This window comes from Coturnix japonica, chromosome 6 (genome assembly GCF_001577835.2).
Source record: "Coturnix japonica isolate 7356 chromosome 6, Coturnix japonica 2.1, whole genome shotgun sequence".
NCBI lineage: Eukaryota > Metazoa > Chordata > Aves > Galliformes > Phasianidae > Coturnix > Coturnix japonica.
This window is the reverse complement of record NC_029521.1, coordinates 3,429,189-3,454,119: the sequence shown is the minus strand read 5'-3', so window position 1 is coordinate 3,454,119 and position 24,931 is coordinate 3,429,189. Positions and strand designations below refer to the sequence as shown.

The 24,931-nt window shown below is 38.6% G+C and overlaps 2 protein-coding genes across 4 annotated transcripts in view; one reads left to right on the top strand and one right to left on the bottom strand.

Moving 5' to 3' along the window:
- The window catches only part of TSPAN14 (tetraspanin 14), a 37,617-nt gene extending 33,341 nt beyond the window's left edge, over window positions 1-4,276 (top strand). For all 3 annotated transcript variants that reach the window (XM_015866082.2, XM_015866079.2, XM_015866080.2), the window contains exon 9: window positions 454-4,276. In XM_015866082.2, coding sequence (XP_015721568.1) covers window positions 454-525 — 72 coding nt within the window. In that variant the 3' untranslated portion in view covers window positions 526-4,276. The remainder of the gene's footprint in view (window positions 1-453) is intronic.
- Window positions 1,558-24,137, bottom strand: LOC107315585 (rap1 GTPase-GDP dissociation stimulator 1-like). Its single transcript, XM_015866077.2, has 11 exons — window positions 20,931-24,137; window positions 20,649-20,774; window positions 19,401-19,529; window positions 18,454-18,579; window positions 17,570-17,713; window positions 14,077-14,211; window positions 12,161-12,286; window positions 9,566-9,705; window positions 8,568-8,694; window positions 7,477-7,605; window positions 1,558-6,102 (listed from the first exon to the last, which is right to left on the bottom strand). Exons 2-11 carry the CDS (start codon window positions 20,767-20,769, stop codon window positions 5,969-5,971), a joined length of 1,311 nt encoding a protein of 436 aa, XP_015721563.1. The 5' UTR covers window positions 20,770-20,774; window positions 20,931-24,137; the 3' UTR covers window positions 1,558-5,968.
- Window positions 24,138-24,931: the final 794 nt, after the last annotated feature.

Here is a 24,931-nt window from a genome sequence, read left to right as displayed (position 1 = left end):
TACTTGAAATTTACCTGTTGCTAAACCTGAATGTTGTGAGACCCAACTAAACTTGGCTAAGTTAATTCCTTCCAGCTGTTGGACATGTAGAGATTGAATATTATTTTGAGCACTTCTTAACCATTACATGAAGTCATCTTTTTCTCATCAGTTACATCTTCCACTAGATTCTGTTGCTTCATTACTGTTTAGCAGTAGCCATGCTGTAACAGACGATCCTGGCTACGAAATGGTTTCTGAGCCTGCAAATGCCTTATCAATGCATTGTTAATCACAATAGAGTAGTTGCGTTGACTGAAGTGCACTGCACACATGAGCTGGTTCTCATTCTGCAATGATGAATAATGGTAATAGGCTCTGTTTCTCAGAGTCTACTTGCAGACTGGTACATAGCGTGTATTACATTTCACATTTGTTTTTCTTTGTTTTGTTTTGTTCTTTTTTTCTTTTTAGATTTTTGGAATTTTCCTAGCCAGGACATTGATTTCTGATATTGAAGCTGTAAAGGCAGGCAATGCCTTCTGAATATAAAATCAAACGTGTGTTGCAAAAAGTATGTCTTACTATTCTTGATCAGACATGAAAGTGGAAAGAAATGCGCAGACCATGAAATACTCCTGGTATTGAATGCCTTATGTGGATCTTACCTGCTCATGAGTTTTGCTACAAGCTGGTACAAAAAAGAATCTCCAGCGCATCTGTCTGCCTTTTTTCTAATGAGACACCTCAGTGCGTCAGAATTGAACTCTGATGAGGAAGAAATGGAGTTTCCCAAGCTGGCAGAACTGATTTTAAATGTGTAGGAAGGAGAAATGAAGCTCCTTCCGTGAAGAATGACAACGAAGATCATTCTGATTTTACTCCGAACTGTCATCACTTTCAGTGTTGTAATCTCTTCAGAAGGCCTACTGATCTCTTAAGGATATTGAGGCTATTTTAATCTCTACAGCAGACTCATGCGGTCAGCTGGGCAAGATGACCAATGACTCTAATCATCATGGCATTGGAAACTGAACAACATGTGATGAATTTTCTAGTTCTTTTGTTCTCGGTTGTGCAGAAATAGGTGATATTTATGTTTGACTGAGAATGATGTAGAAGTCTGAGAAGCAGAAACTTGTGCTCAGCATCGGATAGCTTGAGTAACCCAAGCAGTTATGAAAATGCATGAGGGGAAAAGTTTGACTCGATAGCATTATATGTTAGCAATCTCCATTTCAGTCAAGGGAATGTGAATCCCTAATGACGTTTCCTGTCTGGAAAAAATGTAAATAGTCTTTATTTATAGAAAAAGAAAAAGAAAAAAAAAAAAACACTCTTTAAAAATGTGTAGCTTTTTATTGTTCAGTGCTATTTTTTAAGCGCTGCCCACAGAAATTGGCGAGTGCTGTTTGTTCCAGTAGTTAGCAGGCATGCTAATGCTAGCTTTGGATTTGCTTTCCTTTCTTCTGGTTTCTTTCACATTTGCTTTGCTGATCATTAGAAGCCCTTTATTGCTAGTATTGAAGTTGATGAAAACATTCAGATTCAGCATTAATCACTACTGAAGTCTGTTTGTTTTTTTTTTAAATCAGAAAGTATGCATTTAGAAGAACACTAGCTTTTGAATTTTTTTATGAATCTTCTATGAAGTTACTAAATCATCAATTCTGTTGGTATTCTAATACATGGTTCAAAGGCCAATCACAGTGTGCTGGCAAGAACCATTTCTTCACAGATTTTTGTTATGATATCAAATTTAATTATTTCTGCTTGAGCAACTTCTGTGGGTTTTTATTGTTTTTGCTTTTACCAGAAGAAACCTGAACTCTTCTTACCATCCTTTTTTCCTGGTGGTTGATCTGGAGCTCAGTAAGATGCCCAGTGTTCTCTGAAAGTCTTTGGATTAGGACTGCAGTGGCTGCAAAAGCGCGGCCATGCCTGGCGTGCTATTTTAATCTATCAAAGATGGATGTATATGGATGGAAACTTCTAGGAGGTAGTTGTTGGTTTTACAGTAGGCTGTCTAACTGTTATTGTTTACTGCTTCCAGTGGCACCCATTTTTTCAGGGAGAGCAGGTTGTTGTGTGTTTGTTTTTGTTTTTTTTTACAGTGCCTGAGAGTGTAAATTTTAGAGAAGTATATATTTTTCTAATGACTTTTTATTACGTGCAGTCTGTGTGAAGGACTTGATTGTTGTATTTCCAAAGTACATGGCCTTCTAAGGAAACCAGACTCCTAAATCTTTCATTTCCATTTTCGTATTGTGCATGTGTTAATGAATGTTTTACTGGCAGAAGCTGACTTGCAGTAAGAAGCTTTGTGTCAGTTGTCCAGATGTCCTTCTAGCTCTTCAGCCCATGAAACACTTCACAGGCAATGCTGTGCTTCTCATGTGTATTTCAGTGCAGCTTTGTTAGTTCTTTTTCCAGCCAGTGATTGAGACAGAAGAAGAAAAGGAAGCTTGTCTAAGGATGGCTGATTTCCTTAGTACAGAGAACAGTCCACCATTATTCGTCTGAAAAACCTGAAAGTAAAATCTGTTCAAGTGCACCGTGATACTTTTTTAGCTTCCTTATGCAACAAGGGAAAAATAGCAGTAGATCAATGAAGGCAGATGAAGCAAGATGCATTTCTTCTGCAGAGCCTTGAAATTGTGGTCTTTATTACCCGTTTGTTGAGTGTAATTCATTAGGAGCAGCCAAATGTTTGCTGCATTTACTGCCTCTTTGCAAGCATCAAAGCAGTGTTCAGTACCCTTTGCTTTTAACTCTGGTGCTCAAAACTATTACAACACCTTGTCAACCAGCTTGCTTTATTCTGTGTAATAATCTGATGTATGTAAAATCAGAGAAGGATCCTTCCTGTTGTAGCTTTCTGTTTGTAAACATCGTGTTGAAAATGGAGTCATGGGAGTACATTTCACTTGGTCATTTTTTGGATACAAAGCACATAGCGCTGGGAGGTTGTTTCAAGAGTTCACTGTGTCTTCAGTGAGATCAGAATGGAGTTCATGCACTGAAGTTAGCTGCTACCAAGGGCCTGCACCATCAATCAGAATCTCCCTGTCTGCATATCTTGCCAAGATGCCTGAAGACAAATGGATACTTGGCTTCTTTTGGTTCTTCAGTTTTTGGGTTTGTATCAGTGTTGTCCTAACACAGTTTGTACATAGTGGCCTTGGCCATGTTAACACCAGCTTTGTATCATTACTCTTCGGGATCTTTAGAACTGAATTCAGGAGGGCAAGTTCAGTCAATGTATCTGAGGCTCTTTACGTTCATGAACACTTCTTTTTTCACAGTGGATAGACTTCTCTGCATTTATGGAGTAAAATTTTTACAATCCCGTGGCTGTAGGCTGTTTTACGTTCTAAGCGATTTGAAGTACACCCTTTGGTGGTGGTACATGTGGCTACTGTAATTTCAGACTTGGAATACTTTCTTACCATTTTGTACTTAAAAGTTTTATTTAGCACCTTTTATATGGACCCACAGTGACTTCATGCCTAACAGTTGAGTTTATGGTTCAAACAAGTCTTGTCAGAATAAGAAGTTGGGTGTGAGCCTGCTTTGAATCCCTGGAGGAGAAGCAAATCAACAGTTTGGCAAGAAGAGGTTTGATAAATTGTCGATGTTGAGATTTTATTGGTTGCATTTGGAACGACTCCACAAACACTACAACAAAAACAAGGTATTTAATGAAGGCTTCACATACGAGATCAGACTTGTACAACTGGACTGAGCAAAGGGAACTTTTCAATGTGTGATCACTTTTATTTATCAGAAATGAGCACAGTATGTTTCTGTGAAGCAATGTATTTATTTCTCAATTTGTTCTGACAGTGCAAATGCTCTTGTTTCTTATGTGTGTTTGAACGCAGTTGGTTTGTGTACAAAAAGGAGGATGAATACGAGCACAGATAAGAGTGCAGTGACCGAGAGAGCTTCGGTCACCTCTTCAAAGTCTGAACATTACTTTCCAAGGGGTCTTTATTTCTATTAACTCTTGTGCAGTGCCACGTGGATAGATTTGTACATCAAGTACATTGAGGTTCATGTGGCACTTGGTTTATAAATAGCATTGCCTTGCTTTTTGTCTCTCCATTCTACCCTTTCCTCTTCATTCCCATAATGCCTATGGGTTTTCTTGCAGCTTGAATGTTTATCCCGTGGAAGGAGAGGTTCTGTCTCTTCTGAGATGGCTTTTCTGAGTGACTTTTGGTATATATAAATATTATTTTTTCCTCAAGCCTTACATTTGATTAAATAAAATAAATGTTTTGTACTGCTGGAATTTGGTTTCTAACATTTATTGCTTGCACTCACTACTGCTATTTTCTTCTGTGAGGGTAAGGTGTGCTAATACTTGCATATGTTTTTTTTTCACTCAGCTTAATTCTTGATTTTTTTTCTTTCTTTTTTTTTTTTTTTTTTTAATGCAGTCTTGACTGAATAATGGGTAACTTGTGTGCTTTTCTCTTCATTCCTAATAGAAACCCATGCAAAAAACCAATAAGTTTGCAGAGAAACAGTGATGCAATTTGCAGACATATGTTAAGATGGAAACTGATGGTTGTACTGTGGCTGCCACTAGTCCAGGTATCACTCAGTGACTTACAGTCTTGTTTGTTCTGCCTGAGCAATGATCCTGTGATTACTGAGTACAGAAGGGAAGTAACCTAGTAAGTCTAAACATAATGTTTACTTAATATTTTGGTGTATCTATGTTGATGATTTTGACTTGAATACGATAAGACAAAAACATGCTTTGAATTTTCAAAGTATCAGAAACATTTAGCCAATAGATAATGGCTTTGTCATTCATACATCTAGGATAAATACTGTAGAATGTTAAGGCTGGATCACTTCTGTTAAAAACAGCAACCTGTGTGTGGCTACTTGAGGGGTGTGTGTATATAGAAGATATAAAAAGCTTGTAATAATCCTGATATATTCCATCTTAATGCCTGGTTTAGGCACAGGTCCGTACCTCATTCTGATGTTCAGCTTGGCTGAAACTGTTGTATTTTGACACTGGAAAGTTATAGGATGCCCTTATGGCTGTGTGCTTTAACCCATAAAACATAGCATCATAGAATGGCCTGGGTTGAAAAGGACCGCAGCGATCATCTCTTTTCAAACCCCTGCTATGTGCAGGGTCACCAACCGCCAGACCAGGCTGCCCAGAGCCACATCCAACCTGGCCTTGAATGCTTCCAGGGATGGGGCATCCACAGCCTCCTTGGGATTTAATTTGAGTATTGTCCAAGTACTGTTTGGACTGCATGTAATTCCAGGTTATAACAACCATATCTCTGACCACAGGATGACCTGGTGACCTCAGGCGCTTAGCAGTGAAGCTTGTTATATTAGCAGCTACAAGCTCAAATGATTTCTAATGTAGAAATTAAAAGGAGGAAGAGGAGAGGGGTTTGGTTTGAAGGTACAGCCTTCTGGATGGTTGTGAGATTTCCAGTTAACAACAGGGTACACAGTTATACTCACAGTGTGCAGGAGCTGAGTTGGTACCAATTAGCCCTTTGCTTTGTTTAATCAGTGGCTCACATCTAAACTAAATCTTTATTGTTTTGGGTTGTGTCATCCAAGATTTAGATTTTTATAATCATTTTCAAATCACAGTGGTTTTGAAATAATTCAAATAAAAATTGTGTGACTCTGAGTTGGGAAAATGAAGCAGCTTAAAATACAGAAGTGGTAATTGCCTGCTTGTTCTCACATCATGTTTACAAACACTCTTGTTTGATGGAATTTATCCTACTGCATGTGTTGGTAGCTCAGTGAAGAATAGCAGTAATAGAGATCTCGGTCAAATCTTTGTTTGTGCAGTTTTAAAAGCAGGGGTTGTACCTAGTCTTTAATAGCATCCGTGCAGCAGAATGACAAATGCAAGGTGGCGTTGGCGGAGCTGGCATTTTATTGCATCTGCTTCAGCAGAAGCACAGAATTGCTCTGTAGAGGAAAGGGGCTAGTAGGGTGACTCTCCTTTCAAAATCTGCAGTGTTAGAAGAGCTTCCTTGACCACATCTGCATTGCTGTGACTGCAGAGCTGTTCAAGTGTTTCTTTGATCTTGTTGTCTTCTATTTCTTGTCTCAGGTGGCCTGTATGGGAGAACAAATGCTAACTTAGCCATGTGCATTAGTGGTTCCCAACTGTTGCAACATATGAATTTGGAGTATTTGCTTTTTAAAAATGAGCTGCTTTAGCATAGAATTGTTCACTTGGAATGGACGTTCACAAATGATTGAGTTGGAAATTTAAGGCATGCTATTACTTAGGGCATTGTCAAAATGTCACTTGAACACAGGCACAGGCCATCAGCTGCCTTGCTAGGAAGGTGTTTGACCACCTTTGCAGCCAATCAGATTTTCCCAACATTAATTAAAAACCTTCTTCTCAATTGGTATCTTGTAGCCCTTTGAAAGTGCTTTCCTCAGTTTTTCTCTTCCAAGAACAGCTTAAACAGCAGAAAAGTGTTTTGAAAATATAATACAGGCTATAATTCAATTGGCTTTGCCTGTATGCCTTGTTAGCCCTTTTATATTGGTAAGACACAATGCTTACTGTTACAGGTAAGTCTGTAAAGTGTTAGTGAAATGCATCTCTGGAAAAAAGCCTCGCAGTTCAGATCTGTTGTGTGAATGATGCATAGTCACACTGAAAGATCCAGGTACATAGCCCTGAGCCATGTGTGACTACAGGGAAATATGAATGCTTTGCAAAATTCAGCTTGTCTGCCAAGTACAGGGCAATGCCAGGACCACAAGCAGCTCATCTTGTGGCAGATCTTTGCCTAAGCACGGTAACTGCTTTCAGTTTCCATAATTTATACATAGAGGCATAGTAAAGTGTAGCACGAGATCTTTAGACTCCTGGTTTCAAGATGATTGTTTTCAGTTGACGCCATGCTTCCAGGATCAGTTTTATCTTGCTTGGAAGCCTTTTAAATCTTCCCTGACTGTGGATAGAGAGAAACTGAAATCATACCCTTTATCTGTTTTAATGAGATTTCTTGTATGTTCAAGCGAGGGCCGATAGAAAGATGCTGTTTTATCTCAACCTCTGGTTTGCCTGCAGTGTTGGCAGAATAAAGGTATGTTGACTTGTGGGAAGTGATGCTAACGCCATCCTTCTTTGAACACCAAAATCTTATGATATAGGCAGGGCCTGAGTCTGCCAGATACTGGTGCACAGTGAATTTATTCTAAGGCTCTGGTTTTGCTTATTCAGGAATAGGTTATGTCAAAAACAGTGGAATAAAGCTGTTCTTTTTTTTAGCTTAATTAATGGCTTAATCAGTTTATCATGAAATAAAACCACGAGTGGGATTTTTAGCGCTCAGTGAAGAATGAACCTCTTTATCCTTCACTGTTCACTGATTGCAACGTCACAAGGAAAGTACATTTCAGAAACAACAAATGTTTTCATCGTCAACACCCATCCTTGCATCACAAGATTACTTAAAATGAAGTTACCTGAATTAAGAAGACTGCACAAAAGAGTCATTGAATTATATTTCACCTCGGCACTTGTATTATCGTCTTGTAGAAGTTTGTGTAAGTTTTGTACTAGCTGGGATTCCTTGAAAGATTCTTCAAGGGTTTCTGAAAAATAAGAGATCAAATACCTGAGCTGTTATGTGATAAAATGATAGGATGTGAAGATGCTTGCTGTTTCCTAAAAAAGACTACTGACTGGCTTCGTATAAGAGCAAGTTACACAAACTAAGATGTGTAGAGCACGTTGTCTTTTATGGGGAATGTGTATGTGATCTGTAGAATTTTTTCTCTGGCATCATGCTGGACGATGGAAACTTTATGCTATAGATTCTATAGGACAACATAATATATTAAATTGAGTTGGAGATGCTTAGAGATAGACTAAGCATGAAGATGGGCTCTTTACTATCTTGCTTTTCTTGTTGGTATAGAAAATTCTAAATTTAGTTGGCCTTTAAGTTTCTTTACATATATGTAAGTTTGTGGTGGCTATTTTTGTTGTCATAGAGCCCAATTTTTCAAATATGATCAATCATACAGGATAAACCTGTGAAGTTATCGTGTTCAGTCTCTCAAAAAATTGAGCTTGCTAATAGTTACACAGAATTTATAGTTCTTCAGTTTTTGATGTTCAGATTATGCAGAGCCTTTTTCCTGTACTCCTGCATTCAGATAACTATCTTCTGAAAAATTTTCATCCTTTTACAGGTTTCAGTGATCATTCAAGCCCGTAACCACCCCCTGTGTAACTGTCTTCACTTAGGCCTTTACTCATTACTTTCTGTATTCTTCTTTGTTTTTCATAGGGTTTTTAACAAAGGATGATACTCAGTAGGTTGTGCCTGTCCACACAACCTGATTATTTGACTATTTAATTATATATTCAGCGGAAAATAAAAAATAAAATCTAGACAATTCCTGAATTCTGTTCTTAGTCATTTTCTAGGTGGAGGAACTGCTTTATCTGATGAGTTCTATCTATTTTACTTGCAAGTAAAATCTAAAGCTAGAATGTTGCTTAATAAAATGAGGTTTCTGCACAGATTAATACTTTAGGAGAACACTACCTAAATCAATAGCAGATGCTATTGCCAGGGCATTCAGAGCCTCGTTCTGCATGGCAGGATGTTCACTCATGGTCATGGAAACCAGGTGCTTCACTCCTTGTGCCTCCTGCACTGCTTTGACCACTTCCTGTTAGAGCAAAGGTGAAAGGACACAGGGCTGTGATTAGAATGGGAAGGGGAGAGAGGTTGCACTCTTCTGTCTCCAAAGAGATGGAGATGTTTTGTAGTATGAGCTGATGATATTAAAATGAATGTATCATAAGACTAGAGAACTCTTCAGCACTGGTTGTGCATGTCTGCTTAAGGCTTCTCTAACTTGAAATCTTGGTATATGGAAGTATGTAGGGAGGACATGTGTGCGTAAATATCTTTGCTTGGTCTCTAAGAGTTTCAATTTAAATCTATTAGGATTTTTCTCTCAAGCCTTCAGACTTGTAGTGGTTTGATTTATACTCAAAGCCTATGCAGTTAGTCTGTACTTTCTTTTCCACAGCTTTACAGTAAAGCACATTTGGATGTCAGTGTATAATACTGTGATTTACAAGGAAGAGAAGCTTGTTCTATTTTGCCAGCAGATACAGCTCACACTGGATTTGTCTTTTCAATAGACAAGTAAGCTGTCTGGAACTTGTGAAAGATGTGCAAGAAATAACTGGCTTATCTTCACCATTTAAAATAGATATTTGAAACAATTTGTTTATGTAAATAGAATGGTGTCACCTACTTAACATCTGTCAAGACTTAATTTAATCAGGGTAGAAGTCAACAAGTGACAGTCATCAGCATTGTGTTCATGATTTCTAACTATGCAGTGCATTGCTTATTTGCTCCTATCTGTCCAGTTGGTACAGATGCTGACTGGAGATACGTTGAACTAAAAAAAATGGATGTTTTTTAAGTATATAATTGTACGTATCATTCAATATTTTACTCCTAGCTACATGGACAAGCTTTAACAAATGTATGAAAGGCAAGGTTGAAACCAATAGCTCTCATACTTGGGATCTGTTGTGACGCAAGATCGATGCCAGGAGCCGATTTGCTTCTCCACAAATGTCGGTGTGGTCACTGACGTCACACCACTGCACCAGTCTGTTGAGCAGCATGGGGTCTTGGCCCAAGATTTCAGCCGCATCAGCTGAAGAGACAAACAACAGCAGCAGACATTTAAAATCTCAGTCTTTGTCCCAGAAATAGGAATGCCAAATTTACAAAGGATACCAAGCTCCATCTTGTGGTGTAAGCTGTAACTAAAGCATTGGACTTGAATGATCTTGGACATCTTTGCTTATGGAATGTCAGTTGTTCTAGAACTCCTTCCTCTTGCAGGTAAAAACATAAATCAAGCTGTTCTTGCAAAGATAACCTTTTCATAGCGTGCTGATGCAGGGCTTAAAATGATCAATTCCCATCTTAGAAAGCCAATCTTAAGGTACTCGATTGAAAACTTATTATGTGGGCTGTCTGTTTCTCTTTGTTTCTTGTGTTTGCCCTTTGAGCCCTGTAGGAATGTCATCACAAGCTTTTTGGAATCTGTTTTGGCATTTCACTGTTCTAAGTAATGGTGACGATTATGGTTGGTATCATGTGGAAAGTCCTAGGCTTAGTACAGAATTGCAGCGTGTCGCTAGTTACACTCTCGAGTTGTTGAACTGTGTATTAGACATCACTAAAACTTGTCGTAAGTTTGGAGGAACTTGTTAATTTACTTTTCCCTATGTTTTGGCAGCCATGTCTCAGGGCTGCCCAGAAGCATTAATCTGTATGATTGATGCTTGGAAAAAACTTACTGGAGGAGTTCTTGAAGCTTATGAGCTAAGGCTTGTGCCAATAAAAAAAAAAAAAACGAAACCGCAAACTCTTGAAGTTCAGTAGCAAAGGAAACCTTATTAGTGCTGAAGGTTCCATTTCAGTATTTCATCAATCTAATACAGTTCCATTTGAGTCTTAATGTAGTTTAATACACATACTAGTCTTAGGACTGATGCTTACGTTTAGTGTATTCTATTTTCAAGAATACTTTGTGCTTATAGTTTATAGTTCAAATTTAAGTGTCTGGTTTTATTGCTTGTGATTGAGGAATTTAATATTTGACTTTATATTGGTTGTTCTGAGCTTTCCCCATTACACGCAGGTTTGTTTTGAGCTAAGTGGCATGTTGTATGATTAACTCTAGTAATGGAAAGGCTTTGTTTCTAGGTCAGATGTTATATGTTAGTCTGAGCAGATCACGGTAATCCAGTTTAGTTGAGAAAGCTGACAAAGGTAAGAGGGTGGCAAATGAAACTGGTGTAAGAGGTTTGTTCAAAGAAGGGGTCTTGACCCAGTTTGTCAGGGATTTCCTGATGTCTACCAGTGATAGATCTTCTTGAGACAAAAACCAATTAGTCATCGTTAACAGGAACAGAAGGACCTCTTGGCTTACAAAAGGCCAAACTTCAATAAACTGTGCATATAATTTCAGCTGCAAGTCCTTTGACCGTGTAGCGAAGTATACAAATTCTTCTGCAGCTCTGAAGCAAAGATTATGGCTATGTTCTTTTTAGCGTAACAAAGCTGACACCTTGACGTGCATTTTTCTGTAGCTGGAAAGAAACTTCCCTTTTCTATTCTATTTTGTAGGCCTCAGCATGCCCAACGATTGTCAGTAATTAATTTGCCGTAGATAAGGCAATTAACTAATTTAGTGTGGACTTGTTAGTAGATGCGTATTCGTAAGTGTCTCAGACTGAGTTAATTAAGGGCACCGTTTGCTCTTGGGTAAACAAAATAGAAAGTAATTAAAGGTGGGAGAAGTGTATGCTCATAGACGTAAATGGGTAAACACTGAGTAATCTTCCATATCTTGTCCTACTCATTATGGTATCAGTACTGCTTCATATTCTGAAGCTTTGTGCCAAATGTTTTTTTACTAGGGCTTGTAAATAGCATTAAGTTTAAAAAATAGTACTAATATATAATATAATATTTAATAATGTAGATCTGTATTATTCTTAGGACTTGGTTAAAAAAGATAAATGGTCTCCCCTCTCACAGCCAAGATGCAACTTCAGAGAAATGACATTTCATTGACTTCCTACAGAACCTAAGAAGAGGCTGAGCTCCTGTATGTGTTGCTGTGTTGAAAATGAAGAGGAAGCAGCTTTTCAAAAGGGCTGGAATTGGTGCAAACTAATGAATGCTTTATCTTACCTTGATAACTAAATTGATCAGTGTTCTAGAGCAGCTTCTTTGGTGGCTTCAGACCGCTCTTGTACTTCTATTTTAAAAAGCTGCAGCAGCTTGTTTTTATATATGTGTATATTCGGCTAAGAAAATGAAGAAAACATTTTCTTTTAGGCCTTTGGCATTTCTCACTACTACAGATTGTTGTATTTGTTACAATTCTCATTTATTGAGGTTGGTTGAGAGTGGTATGGGAAGGCTTCTTCGGCCCTCAACAGTGGTCTCCGTGGGAACCTCACCAGAGGGAGTGGAATTATGGAATTAGGTTAGCTGGATGATGAGCCTGTTTTCTCCCTGTATACACCCTATGGGACACAGGAAGGAGAAGAATGTAGAGTTGACATCAGTAAACATTAGCAGTTCCCTACCTTGGCCATCTGCTAACATTCGTAGTGTTCCAAGAAGTTTGAACTGCACGGGAGGCATCTCTGACCGTAGGAGTGCCTGAATCCTTTCTGCCACGCCTTCCTCCAGCATTTGAACCTTGTTTACAACTAATGAATGGAATTGGTGAATAAAAAGGAATTAATGGGAAGTTAAGTCATTATACAAACATCTGAAAATACAATTACAACGTAATATTATCATTGTTCTTAATCTAGTGTTCCATGATGCTTTCAGCAGAAAGGTCCAACTTGGTAGGAAAGTTGGAGATAAAGTCAGGGCAGACCGACTATTTAGGTCTGTGTTTTGAGCTAAAAGCTTTCAAGAAATTGCTGTTGGAGGACTTTGGGGATCTTTTGATCTCGACCCTGCCCAGAATACAGTAAAAAACAGACGATGAACAGAATGCTCTTGTTTTTCTTTGTGTTTCTTGTCATAGATTTCTATCCACTCTCCCGCTTGCATGATCAAGGCTTTTCCTGTTGTCACTTATGTTAACTAAACTGAGTGGCAAAAATGACTTGCTAGCCTTATTTCTTGCGTATGATGTTTCCTTCATTTGAGCTCACTGATCCTCTGTTGTCCATGCCTTTGTTTCTTTCCTCTCTGAAATCTTGTCTTTGCCCCTTGTTAGTGCAGTAATCCCTGGTAATAATCAGAAGCTTGTCTGGAAAGAGTCCTAATGCTTCTTAACTGTGCTACCTAAGCTGCTTCCTCCAGAGCAGTTCTCCTCCAGTCTTACACATGCCTTGCATGAGATGTAGGCAGCAGTGAAATCAGGAAGATATGTGTTCTGTCTTTCTTCTCAGCTGGGCAAGCTGAGAAGCAGACACTTGAATAACTTGTTCTTAGTAGCCTTTCTGTTTCAGTGGTAAACAGATTCCAGTTACTAGAGCATAATGACATATTTTATAGTTTTAAGATAACTGTCGGAATTAACGTAAGACTTCCCCTCTATGCCTACACAAATGTTGGAAAACCGCTTTACAGAGGAATGCATGCAGAAGTAGGGAAAGGTTTATTGCATAAAATAAGTTTATTAGAAGACTAAATAGGCAGACGTGGCTGGCTATCATGCTGCAGTGTTAGGCCAAACTAAGCTACTTGAGAGTATATCAAAAGCAGGTTGAAATAAATAGGTGAAGTTCTGAAGAGGTGTCTGAGGGAAGAAACAAAGGTATATCCCAACATGAAAGCAGCGGAAGCCAACTAGCAAGTAGTATGTTGTGGGGCTCTTGTTTATTCGAAGAAGTGACTATACATAGAAATGTTTACTAAACTAAGCATGCTGGCTAGTTTACATAATAAAATGGGCAGATAACTCCATGCTTTTATTTTCAGAAAATAATGTTGGTGTCATGTTCTTCTGAGAAGTGCTCTGCATCAGTGCAAGGCCTGTGATGTGGGGGCTGTTCTGTTTGTTATTAACCTGCCGTTTTGAGATTAGAGGTAACACAATTTTCTGGTTTATTTATTAAAGATTGTGAGAGTGGAGTTCTAAAACTCTCAAACACACAATGTTTTCAGCGGATATGGCCTTTGTAGAAGAACAAATTTATAACAATAATATCTGCCAAGAGAGGTGAGGCAGCTTGTAATACGTAACATAGGGTGAAGTTACAGGCGTTGTTAGGCATTTTTGTCTTTAATCTCTATGCTTTTAATATGAAATCACTTTAGCAATAGACAATGAGATCAGACTGTATTATATTTAGATCCCTTGTATATCTGGAAACTCCTGATGAGCTATGTGAAATCTTTCAGCAGGGGGGAAAAAAATCAATTGTCCTTCAGAATACATAGGACTGGACTTGTTCTGTCCAAGTCATCTGCATAGATCTCCGTTAAATGACCTGGCTTTACAAAGAATCAGAGTAAATCAGTTGTCTGCAAACTGTACCTGGGATAGCAAGGTTTCGAAGTGCACTGAGTGCTGCATGTTGAACAGAGATGTCTTCGCTCTCCACGTGTTTCTCCAAAAGATCCAGAAGCTGATGTATGACTCCCACCTGTACCATTCGAACACAGTTGCCATCTAAGGAAAGAGAAGAGACCGGGCAGGTGTGAGAGATGAGAATCAGTGATGGAAATTATACAATATAAACTGAGAATTCAGGGAGTCTTTGGGCTCTTCTAACTTTGTGAAAAGATTGAGACAGAAGCTTTTGGCAGTAGTTTTTACAAGCTTCAACTATTTGAAGAGAAAAGTGGATGTAAGCTGCTTGTGAACTGATGATGAGATACTACTACGACGTGGCTTGAGAAGTAAGTCTTTGTTGTGCTCATGAAAGTAGAAAAAAAGCTCTTGATTTTAGAGAGTTCTCATGTGTTCAGAGCTGGAGAAAGAGTGGGTTTGTACTTTCCAAAGAGCCATGACTTTGTGCAGTGTGTGCTCCACAGTACTTTGTGAGTATCTGTATGTCAGTATTGTCTCTTTGAGAACTCGCTCTGCAGAGATGACAGCCCTTTCATTATCACAAGTTCTTTAGCTCCCTTTGATATGATGTGTGTTTGTGCTCTCTTAAAGAGCTGAAGGAAATTGCTACCCTCCACGTCTTTTCTGAACGGAGTGTTTTGAAGATGCCGTTCAGCAGATATTTTTCTCTATTTGATTATTCTGTGTAGTTAATCACATTGCAAGCATCTTCTTGACGCCAGTCAATGTTCTTTTATTGCTCTGTCCTTACTGTATGAACACTTTTTGTTGGAAGATGGCAAAAAATTGTCAGTGCTACTCAGGAAGATCACATCTTCACATGGGGTAATGAATTACCTATGGAGCTAATGCTGTCTTAGTACATATTTGGCCAGAAGTAGATTATGTTCATTCTTATGTTGCTAGATGCGTGCCTAAGATATACTAAGTTCTAATTCTTTTTTTGTGTTTACTGCTTAAATGGACACAGTTTTTAGCCCTTGTGCTTCTCTGAATGCTGTTTTGAACCCAAAATAGTAGAAACTACTCCATGTTCTCTTTTGAACCAACACCACTCTTCTTTTAGCGTTTTTTCTGCTGTTGCATTTCAGCTGCTGGTATGTTTTTCTCCTTGAATTTTCTGTGTGCTCAAGAAAAATGTAAAGTATTTGAATGTAAGTAGATACTTTCATGAGTAAACTGTTAGTCAGAGAAGTACTTCAAATTTTACTTGTGCAAAATGTTTTTAATTACAGTTTGATGCCTATGTTGTGTAAAAATGATCTTTGAAGAACCACGAGTAAAAACACATTCTCTTGCCTGGTCCTGATCTTAAGAGATTACAGTATAAAGGAAAAGTTGCCTAGCCCTCTTTAGGAATAAGATCTCTGAAATTAGACTGTTTGAGTCTCACAGAATTCTATAGGCAAAAAATGCATTAGCTTCCATACAGACTAACCTTCACTTAACTTCCCCAACCTTTCAAATCAATGAATGGCTGAGCGTCTTTTTGCTCTTGTAGTGAAGTACAGGTAGGCAGAACCCAGTAGTGACTGCCTTGCTTTGATGGTTCCGTCTCTCATGGATAATAGCAGAATTTAATGTCTCATTCAGTGGTTGAAGTTGCTAGGAACAACTGCCTTGATTGCTGCAAAAGGTGTAATTTTTTACTGCCTTCAAGTCATTTGAATCTGAGATTGGGTTTCCATGGGATTTCTTTTCATAGATTAAAGCTTTGCATACACTGTTGGCACAAACTGGGATCTGGAAAGGATTATTCACTTTTTCCCCAAGAAATATCTGCTGGGGTTGTGGGAGAGATGGAGGAGGACAAGGGAGTGACAAAGCAAGCCATTCAGCTGAGCAAATGGAAGATAGCGAGCTGAAAGGCACAGAGGGCTTCATAGTCAGCCACACACAATGGCTGATTAAGAGCTGAGTCAGGGTCCACAAATAAAGGATGTATAGGAAGGATGTAGCAGAGAAGTAGGGAGAAACACACATGGCAGTCACAGGTTTTTTTCTAAAGCTTGCTATCTTGCTGAGCATTCAGAGAGATCTGAGGGAATCCTTTATGATAATTAAATTAATGGAGAAAGTCAAGCAGTACTGAAAAGGCTCCTTTTTGTTTGAACCCTATTTGATCCCAGTACGGCAGCTGTCAGTGGCAGAGGAATGGAAAGAGAACATTCTCTGACTTTCCTCTGACTGATACAGCACAATAAGGCCTCCCAGGAGTCCATAAGAGTTTCTCTGTTTCTCTCTGCATGGTATTCAGGCTCAAAGCTCTCTAAAATAGGAAAGCATGGAAGATAAAGGTGACTTCGGTTGAGACTGCTGTATATCTTCCCCTGATCCGTCTGAGTAATTCTCTCCCACCTCCCCCAAAAGAACTTGCAATCTAAACCACTTGCTTGATTTTTGTCTGTGTTTTTTTTTAACAAATGAATTTACTATGAAACAGTTCTAAAGTCTCACCTCTGTTAATATGGGATTTAGGTAAAACTAAGTACGAATGCTTGCACCCTGATCTCCCTATTTTTGACCATTGTTCCTTAGATTATTTCAACATCTAGCTTCTGTTAATTAAAAGTATTGAAGCCTCCAGTCTGCAGAAAAGCAAGTTATTGTTTAAGAGGCATGCAGCAAATGAAATCTAACAGTGTTTCTCATCTTTCTAGTCACAAACAGTGGCTTTTTAGGTATGATGGGCAGAGAGCAATCAGCCTTACCATTGTTTGTGTAAAACTGGCAATAACCAGATGGTCCTGACTTGGTATCTGCATGTTTGGATACGAGGAACGTTCCAGCATTGAGAGAGAATGCCTCTTCCATTAGCGAGGGACTTAACTGAGGCATAATCAATGGAAAACGTCAAGTACGTCTTATGCCTGTTTGTAGGTAGCCAAAAAAAATCTAAGTCAGCTGTGTGTATGGTCTGGAATGATGGTGGGTTTTTTTCTGCTTCACAGATGCACTGTTTATATTACAAAGAAATTTTTACCTTGATTTGTTAATCCAAATGCTTGAAGTGTATACATGGGCTTGAAGTAGTGAGGGGAAAAAAGGAGTAGCTGTGGGTCACATAAATGTTTTAATTTGACTATTGGCTTTAAATTCAAAGCAATCTGTTAGGCAAAGCAGTGTTAGAAGCTACTTGTGGACCGACCAGCCTTGGGTACAGCTGCAATGGCCTGGAATTCTACCTGCATTCATTTTCTGCACAGAAGCAGTCACAGTAGTATTAGATGGCTCGAGGCAGCATATGGGTGACAGAAACATAGAAATGTGAGCATTCAACTGCTTTAAATAAGAATAAGGTGATGCTTTAATATTGCATTGCAATTACAAAACAAGTTGCAGATGTGCCCCTGTTAATGAAATGGAAGCAAAAGAGCAGATGGCAACTCCTATTCCAATGGGATTTGGTGATGCTCTTTAAAGTATCTGGACTGTGTGAGTTGTCTGTGTGTTTCACCTCCAAGAAGCAGAGAGACGATGAGATCGGATGTAGCCTTCACAACGCACGTGTCTTCAGCTTGTGAACTGCCCTGGAGCCTCAGCAGGATGTCAGACAGGACCTCTTGCACACCTGCTTCCACCAGCTGAACTTTCAGAGCATCTGCAGGTGTCAGAAAAGCACCCTAAGAATTGGGTCATTTGGGTCATTTCTCAAGTGTCTCAAACTAGAAAGATAAATCCTTTGACTTAAGCTTGTCTCTCTCTAGTTGTGATCTTTTCCTGTTGGTTGTTTCTTATTTTGTTTTTAATAGACATGTTGGTGCTGGGATGACACCACAGATACCTCTGAATGCTTATCATCGTAGAATCACTGGATGGCTGGGGTTGGAATGCCGTTTAAAAGCCCCCACCCAGTTTCAACCTCCTGCTGTGGGCTGGTTGCCACTTAACAGGTCAGGCTGCCCAGCACCCCATCTAACCAGGCCTTGAATGTCTTTGGGGATAGGGTGCCCACAGCTTCTCTGTTTCAATGTCTCACCACAATCTGAGTGAAAGATCTCCTAATCCCTTATCTACATCTCCTCTCTTTTAGTTAAAAACTTTTCCTCCTTGTCCTATTGCTATCAGACTGCATTAAAGTTTGTCAGTGAAAAGAATTTAGTCTGTTTTTCTGTTGCGAAGTGATATTCTCTTCATACTTAGCCACAGTAGAGTGGAAATGACTGCTCTCACCTGCATTTTTTGGTCATCTTAACTATTAAACTTCCAAGTCTTAATCTTTTTGGCTTATTTCTGCTGAAAGGGTTACTGATTTCCATTGGTAAGATCCTGCAGCAAACTGGGATCTGAAGCTAAGCACCACTTTCACTCCTCCTTTCACCAAACCTATAGAAGCCTTACCATTTTCTGCAAGTGCTTGAAGGACCTCAAAGATGATTTCTAACCTCTCGTGGTTCTCTGCTCTTCTCAGTTGTTTCACCAGCTGTTCAGCGACCTTTGTCTTGCTTAGAGCTTCTTTAGCTGTATCTGTGCATGTGAGAAAATCAGAATTGGAATTTAATCTATGTATGATAAAATGTTGAAGTTGTCTTCCTATAATCAGAAATGATAGTAATGACTTGGATTTCGAAAGCCTTTCATCTTTTCTTTTAGATTATATCACTTTGGATAGCATGGCAACAGCTAAACTGTTGTATTCTCATTTGTTCATACCTTCTTTTATTTGTTTTTCTTTCTTTATGCTGTTTTTGTTTTATTTCTGTAGATAAGATTTATAATAGCTGTAAAATTAACCCTAATCATAGTTCTGCTTACCCTTATAAATCAATCTATAATATGATTATTTCATTTATCAAAATGGTTCTTGCCACATGGCAGTTTGATTTAGCAGTATATTTTCTTCCTTGATTATGTTGAATGATTTTAATCTGGATAAGTTCCTAAACTTCTGCAAGGTATGTGTTAACAAAAATCAAACGTTTCAAAGCTCCTTTATGATAGACATAGAATGCATTTGAATGGAATATGCAATTAAGTAATATAATAGATCCAGAAAGCAAAGACCTGACAGGAGGATGGCATGACTGTATAATACTGAACTCCCTTCTGTGCATCTCCCACTATAGGTAGGAAGCAGCAGTTGAAACTGTAGAGTCAGACCAAATAGAAAGCGACGTAACTTCTGTTTGATCTTTCTCCTCCGTCACTACTTTGTGTAAGGTAAGAAGCAAACAAATGCCCAACAAAACAAAACTCTTCCCAGTTATGTGGGCATTCTGCCCTTAAAAGGAGAGATAGCGATGGTGCACAGATGGTGTTTCCTGCAAGATGCAAAAGCATTTCCTTACCAAGGTCTGCAAGATTGCATAAGGCCAATAGGTCTACGTGGACAAGTGGTTCACTCTCTGCATGATCGGTCAATATTCGGACCAGTGATGGGATGACTCCTACCCTCACCAGCTCTTCCTGAAGGTCACCTGGTAATAGCAAGTACAGAAGTTAAAGGTGGTTAATTAGATACCAATTAATTAAGTAAAGAGGATCCAACTGAGTTGCTTTCTAGCATGATAATCCAGTTCATTCTTGCACTGCAAGATTTCAGGCAGCTTTCATGTCAGGAGTTCAGGCTAATATGTGTGCATGGAAAATAGTGGTTGTGGACAGTTCTGCTAGGCCTCCCTGTTTTACTTGGACCTGAGTAGTTAAAAAAATAGGTTGAATGTGTAAGTGGTTGAATGAGTATACTGATTAGTACCACAGCTTGTGGTGTGAGTTCTGATGGACTTGTTTCTTCATAACTATCCTAAAATTGAGTGAGGACCACTTATTGGATTAATTCTTTCAGGGAGTAGGAGGCTGTGCTGTATTATCAATTTGCTTCTTTCATCTTGAGGGGCAGGGACACACCTGCTCTTTGTTAGTGATAATTATTTCTGAGGAAGACAAAGCCTTTTGTGAAACAAGATGCTTTACCAGTAGCATGTATATACCAGTGTATATACATGCATATATACGTGTTTATATTTCATAGTAACAGAACAGGAGTCATAGCTGTGGTTTTCTAGGTAAAGCTACATGGTAAAGCTACTAAATGAAAAGAGTATCAGCTTCTAGATCAGCAGGCTAGCTGGTATACTGACTGTATGGAAAGCTTTACATCACAGAGGTTTTCAGTATTCAACGAATGCTCTTTAATGAGGAAGTAGATATGTCATTGTTAGTTCTTCACAATGACACACTTCTAAAGAAATGCTTTGTCTTGTAAACGCTGCGTTGGGTGAAGTCAGTGACCTTCAGGATTTGGCTTCAAGGCAGTTCTACAAATCTAATTAAGATATATTATGAATCTGTTACTGTTTGATTGAAGATCAGGAGCATTCAGTCTCTGGTCTGACAAAAATGTATCACCATGCAATCAAAATAGATGGGTAGACTTAGAGTTGATGAGTTGTTTGGGGTGCATTCAGCCTGGCAATATGTGAGCTGTGTAAGAGGAGGTTGAAGTATATGGCATGCTCTGGTCTTGTAAAAAAATTGTAGCCTGTCATTCTTAATAATAGATAGGAAAAACAGGGTTCTCTGAAGTACATACTTACGGTTATCATAGCAGATACGACCAATAGCCCTCCCAGCGTGAAGCAACATTTCTTGGTCTGTGCTTTCCAGAAAAGGTATCAACGTCAGAACCAAATCTGCTTCAATACATGGTTTCTTCATTTCATCTGCATTGTTAAAGGAGAGGGACTGTAGTTTTTGCCAATAAAACAATTGTAATTGCTAGACCAATAACTGGCAAGCATTAAATGAAGCAGTGGAAAAGCACAGCTAACATGCTGTATTGTGCCTTGCAGTAACGTATGTGCTAAAATGGAACTTACCATTCTTAGCTATCTCTGAAAGCACCTGGGCTGCTTTTACTGCACATCGCGGTTTGCTTTTCAGGATTTTTGCCAGTGTTAGGAAGATCCCGCTCTCTTTGATTAGGCTCAAGGTTCTGTGCTCTGTAACAATAAGAGTGCTTACAATACTTGTTATAGATTTGGAACTGCTTACGCTTTGCTTGGTTTCCTGGAGTCGTGAGAGGATATCTTTGGGAGCCAAGGTTTTGATTTAACAAGGTGCTTAGTCTGCCCCAGTCTAAATATATGGGAATGCCCGTCTGCTTAAATTGCAGCGTCTATCCAGCTGATTATTCTATTTTGTGCTGAATTGAAGCACAGGTGGCAAAGCAAAGAGGAAAGCATTTTCATCTTCTCTGTCTATAAAAAGATGCTTGCGTAAGACATAGGAAGTCGTGGATTAAGATTCTATTCCTGATACGTGGCCTAGCCATTAATTTTGTAGGTATGCACATTATCTTTTATTAGACCAGCAATTAGAACAGCCAGTTCCATTAGGTTTTTTGCATCAAAAGCATGGCTAGTTGTCCTTAAAGTAGTAAATAGCCATTCACCAGAGCATTCAAATCAATGCAGGTTTGTCATACCTGAAAAATATGCAGAGTCCTTAAGGATTTTCTCCTAAGGAGAGTAAAAACTAATTACTTAATTCTTGTCTGAGTGGTGGAAGTCTTAGCCCAGACCCTAGACAACATAAATGAAATTGAGTTTTTTCCTCTGTTGTCAGTATGTGTGTGATGGATGACTTTCTGTCTGACCAATGAAGTGGCTGATGAGCTTTCTTGATATGAGAATTAGAATCTTTCTGATACCATAGGTAGCAACCTACTGAAGGACCCCATCTAATGTGCTTCTCTTTTAGAGCAGATACTATATTTCCTAGGTCAAACAGACTTTGATCGCTTTAGATATGGGAGAAGTTGTATCACTGTAGAAGGTCTACAGGAAGAGGTAATTAGTTGTATAAAACTGCAGTGCCATCCATTTCTGTACATCTCATTATTTTGCTTTGACTGCTACACATACAATGTGACTATTATGCAACCCAGACACACTGATGTAGTTTTGAGATGTAGATCAGTCAATTAATTGGCTTTCAACCAACTATCCCTGGGAGACCACTGAATAACGTCCCTATTAATTTTCCTGTTTATAAAAGATAAAGGGGTGCTAGGATTAGTTTTTTAGAAATGTTTTCTTCTGAAGTGGTTACATAAAGGAGTAGTATAATATGGAAATGTACTTGCATCATCATTACTTAATAATTTAACAAAAAGTTAATAAGCTTTCTTAGCAGAGCTAAGTCATCTTAGGAACTCATATAAATACAGGAGAGTTCAGGTCTGACTTAGTGTGTGCAAGTTGTCATAACTGTCACTGTCAAGGTATGTTATAGCTGTGGTTACCTACTTTATTTGCTAGTAAATCAAATACTATTCAGTACATGAAGTTTTTCTTAGCATTATTAATATCTTTGCTGAATTTGGCTGCTGTGCTTTTCTTGGCCTGGAATGCTGAGCACATCTGTCTATGTTAAAAATATGCTGAATAATATTGCAAGCATTTGACATAACTACAGATGTGGTCTAGTACAGATACACAAATAATTTACGTATCTTGCTTAGAGGAATAAATCCTCTTTAGTACTGAACAGTCCATGGATATCACTGGAGACCTTTTAATCTGGACGCAAATAAAATCATTTAGGAAGTCTGGTTAATGAGGAAAGACCATGATGATTTGTGAATGCCTGTGAAAATTCACATCTCATCACCTGAAATGCCTCTGAAATATTTAAAGACGCTGATGCTGTATTTATTCTTCAGATTTTTTGAACTTGTTTTCTGTGAGCTGAGAGGTGTTGATGCATGCTGTGTGATGTGTGTGGCCATGCCAGCGTGGCCACTGGTCAAGTCCCTGTACTTGGAAGGAGGAAGGACTGCTGCCACGTGGATGCTGACAGGTAAAGCTACCTTCTTCACTGAAGGATACAATAAATTGATCTCAGTTAACAAGCCATTACCCCCTTGGCTGTCCCAATTCTTAGCCTCTCAAGTGCTGAGTTTGACTCTGCAGATAAGATTTGTGGTATGTTGAAGAGGCCTTTAGGTTGAGCAGGTTCGTTCCATCTTTTTGTGCAGTTCTGTGCAATAGCGTTAGTGAGCTGATGGTGTGTCAGAATGGAAGGCACGATGAGATCGGAGACGTGTGAAAAGCGGTTACTACCACTGGGCTTTTCATATTTGGGTTCTTAGTGAGCTGATGGTGAATGGATTCTTCATTAAGAGTGAAGGGACAGACGAAGCTTCCTCTGTCACCTTCGCTGAAATAAATAGAATTCAAATATAATTTCTTTCCTGCCTATTCTGTCTATGGTGGTTTTTTTTTACTTCTAGTTTTCTGGAGCCTTTCTTTTCCCTGGAAGTCTAAGAAAGGAATGAACAGATGTACAAAAAACAGATGACTGGTGTTATTAGCAGGGTGATGAAATGAATAGACTCAATTCTGTTTTGCTCTAATTTATGGGAATTTTTGACTGTATTTGAATAAGTCATCTGTATAATCTTTCAGGAACATCAACCTTTGTGCTTGTTCATATGAAAATTACTTCTGGAAGTCATTTTTTGTTCATCTATGTAATGATTGCTGTGCTGCATAACTAGCGGTAAACTGAAATATGTTCAGTAATGAATTCACTGCATTTTAAGTCTGTTACAGCTTTTTTATATTGCACAAGTTATGGATTTTCTTTTCTGAGAAGCCCGTTGTATTTAAGAGATAAAGTAATTTGCACAATTGGAGCAACTTAATATTTTTCTTCCAGATCTGTTACTTATAAATTCACATTAATTAACTCTTGGAAATATGTTCTGGAGGTCAGTGTGTTCTGCACCCATATCTATCAGAGCTTAATGTTTCACAGTAGTCAGTTTCTATTAAGCGTATATTCTGATAGGATCACTCCAGTTCTAATCCTAGGAGAGCTTGTTTTGTAATAAGTTGAACACTAAATTTGGAATTTCTTTGCAGCTTAAAGTATTTTCATGACTTGATTAGGTCACAGTTCAGAGAGTAGGCTGAAAGAGAGGAAAACAACAAAATGTACTCGAAAGATCTATAGTTCAAGTGGCAATTGCTTGTAATACAGGCTATCGCAAAGATGAAAAGCTCTAATGAATGCTTTCATATTAGTCAACAGCTAAATTGATGAGGAGTGATACTTAGCTGTCTTCAGTCAGAGCCTGGAGAATCCCATTTAAACTTTCAGTGATCTGTTCTTCAGCTTCGAGGTCATCTCCACAGAGTTCAAGGTAGTCCAGATGATGACTCAGGTTTTCTAAACAGAACAGGATGGAGAAGTGCTGAGCCAGCATGAAAATATATTTAGAGTACATTTCAGTTATTATGGATGACTATAAGCTTATGTCCTAAATGTGCTCCTTAAATAACTCATTTCACCCAAAGGTGTGTGGGCAAGGTTCTTGTTCCACTTCTTAGATAACATGTAGTTCTCATGCAAGCGTCAGCATGCAAAGATTACATCTGGCAAAATCAATTTATATATAATAAATGGCACAGTTTGGGGCAGGGGGGAGAGAGACACAGAAGAGTCCAATGTGTCACCTCAAAATATCTTGTTATAATAACGATAGCACTTGCAGTTCAACTGACTATATATATTTCTCTGATAGCGGTCAGCAGCAGACATAAAATAACGCAAGATCTCCATTGGTTACTGGCAACCTTGAGCTTCAAAAACTTACCTACTATTTATATCAGTTACTTACCACATTTGTATGAACTTCTATCGCATATAATGATGGAAATTTCTTCTATTAATAATTGGCTTTCTGTTGTAAGAACAATATTTATTCTACCTTTTGGGCCTCACCAGCTTACATCTCAGATACAAAGGTAGCTTTGGTGAGAGAGAGAGACCTTATTGGAAGGTTTGTAGGGATGAAAAGGCATTGTTAACA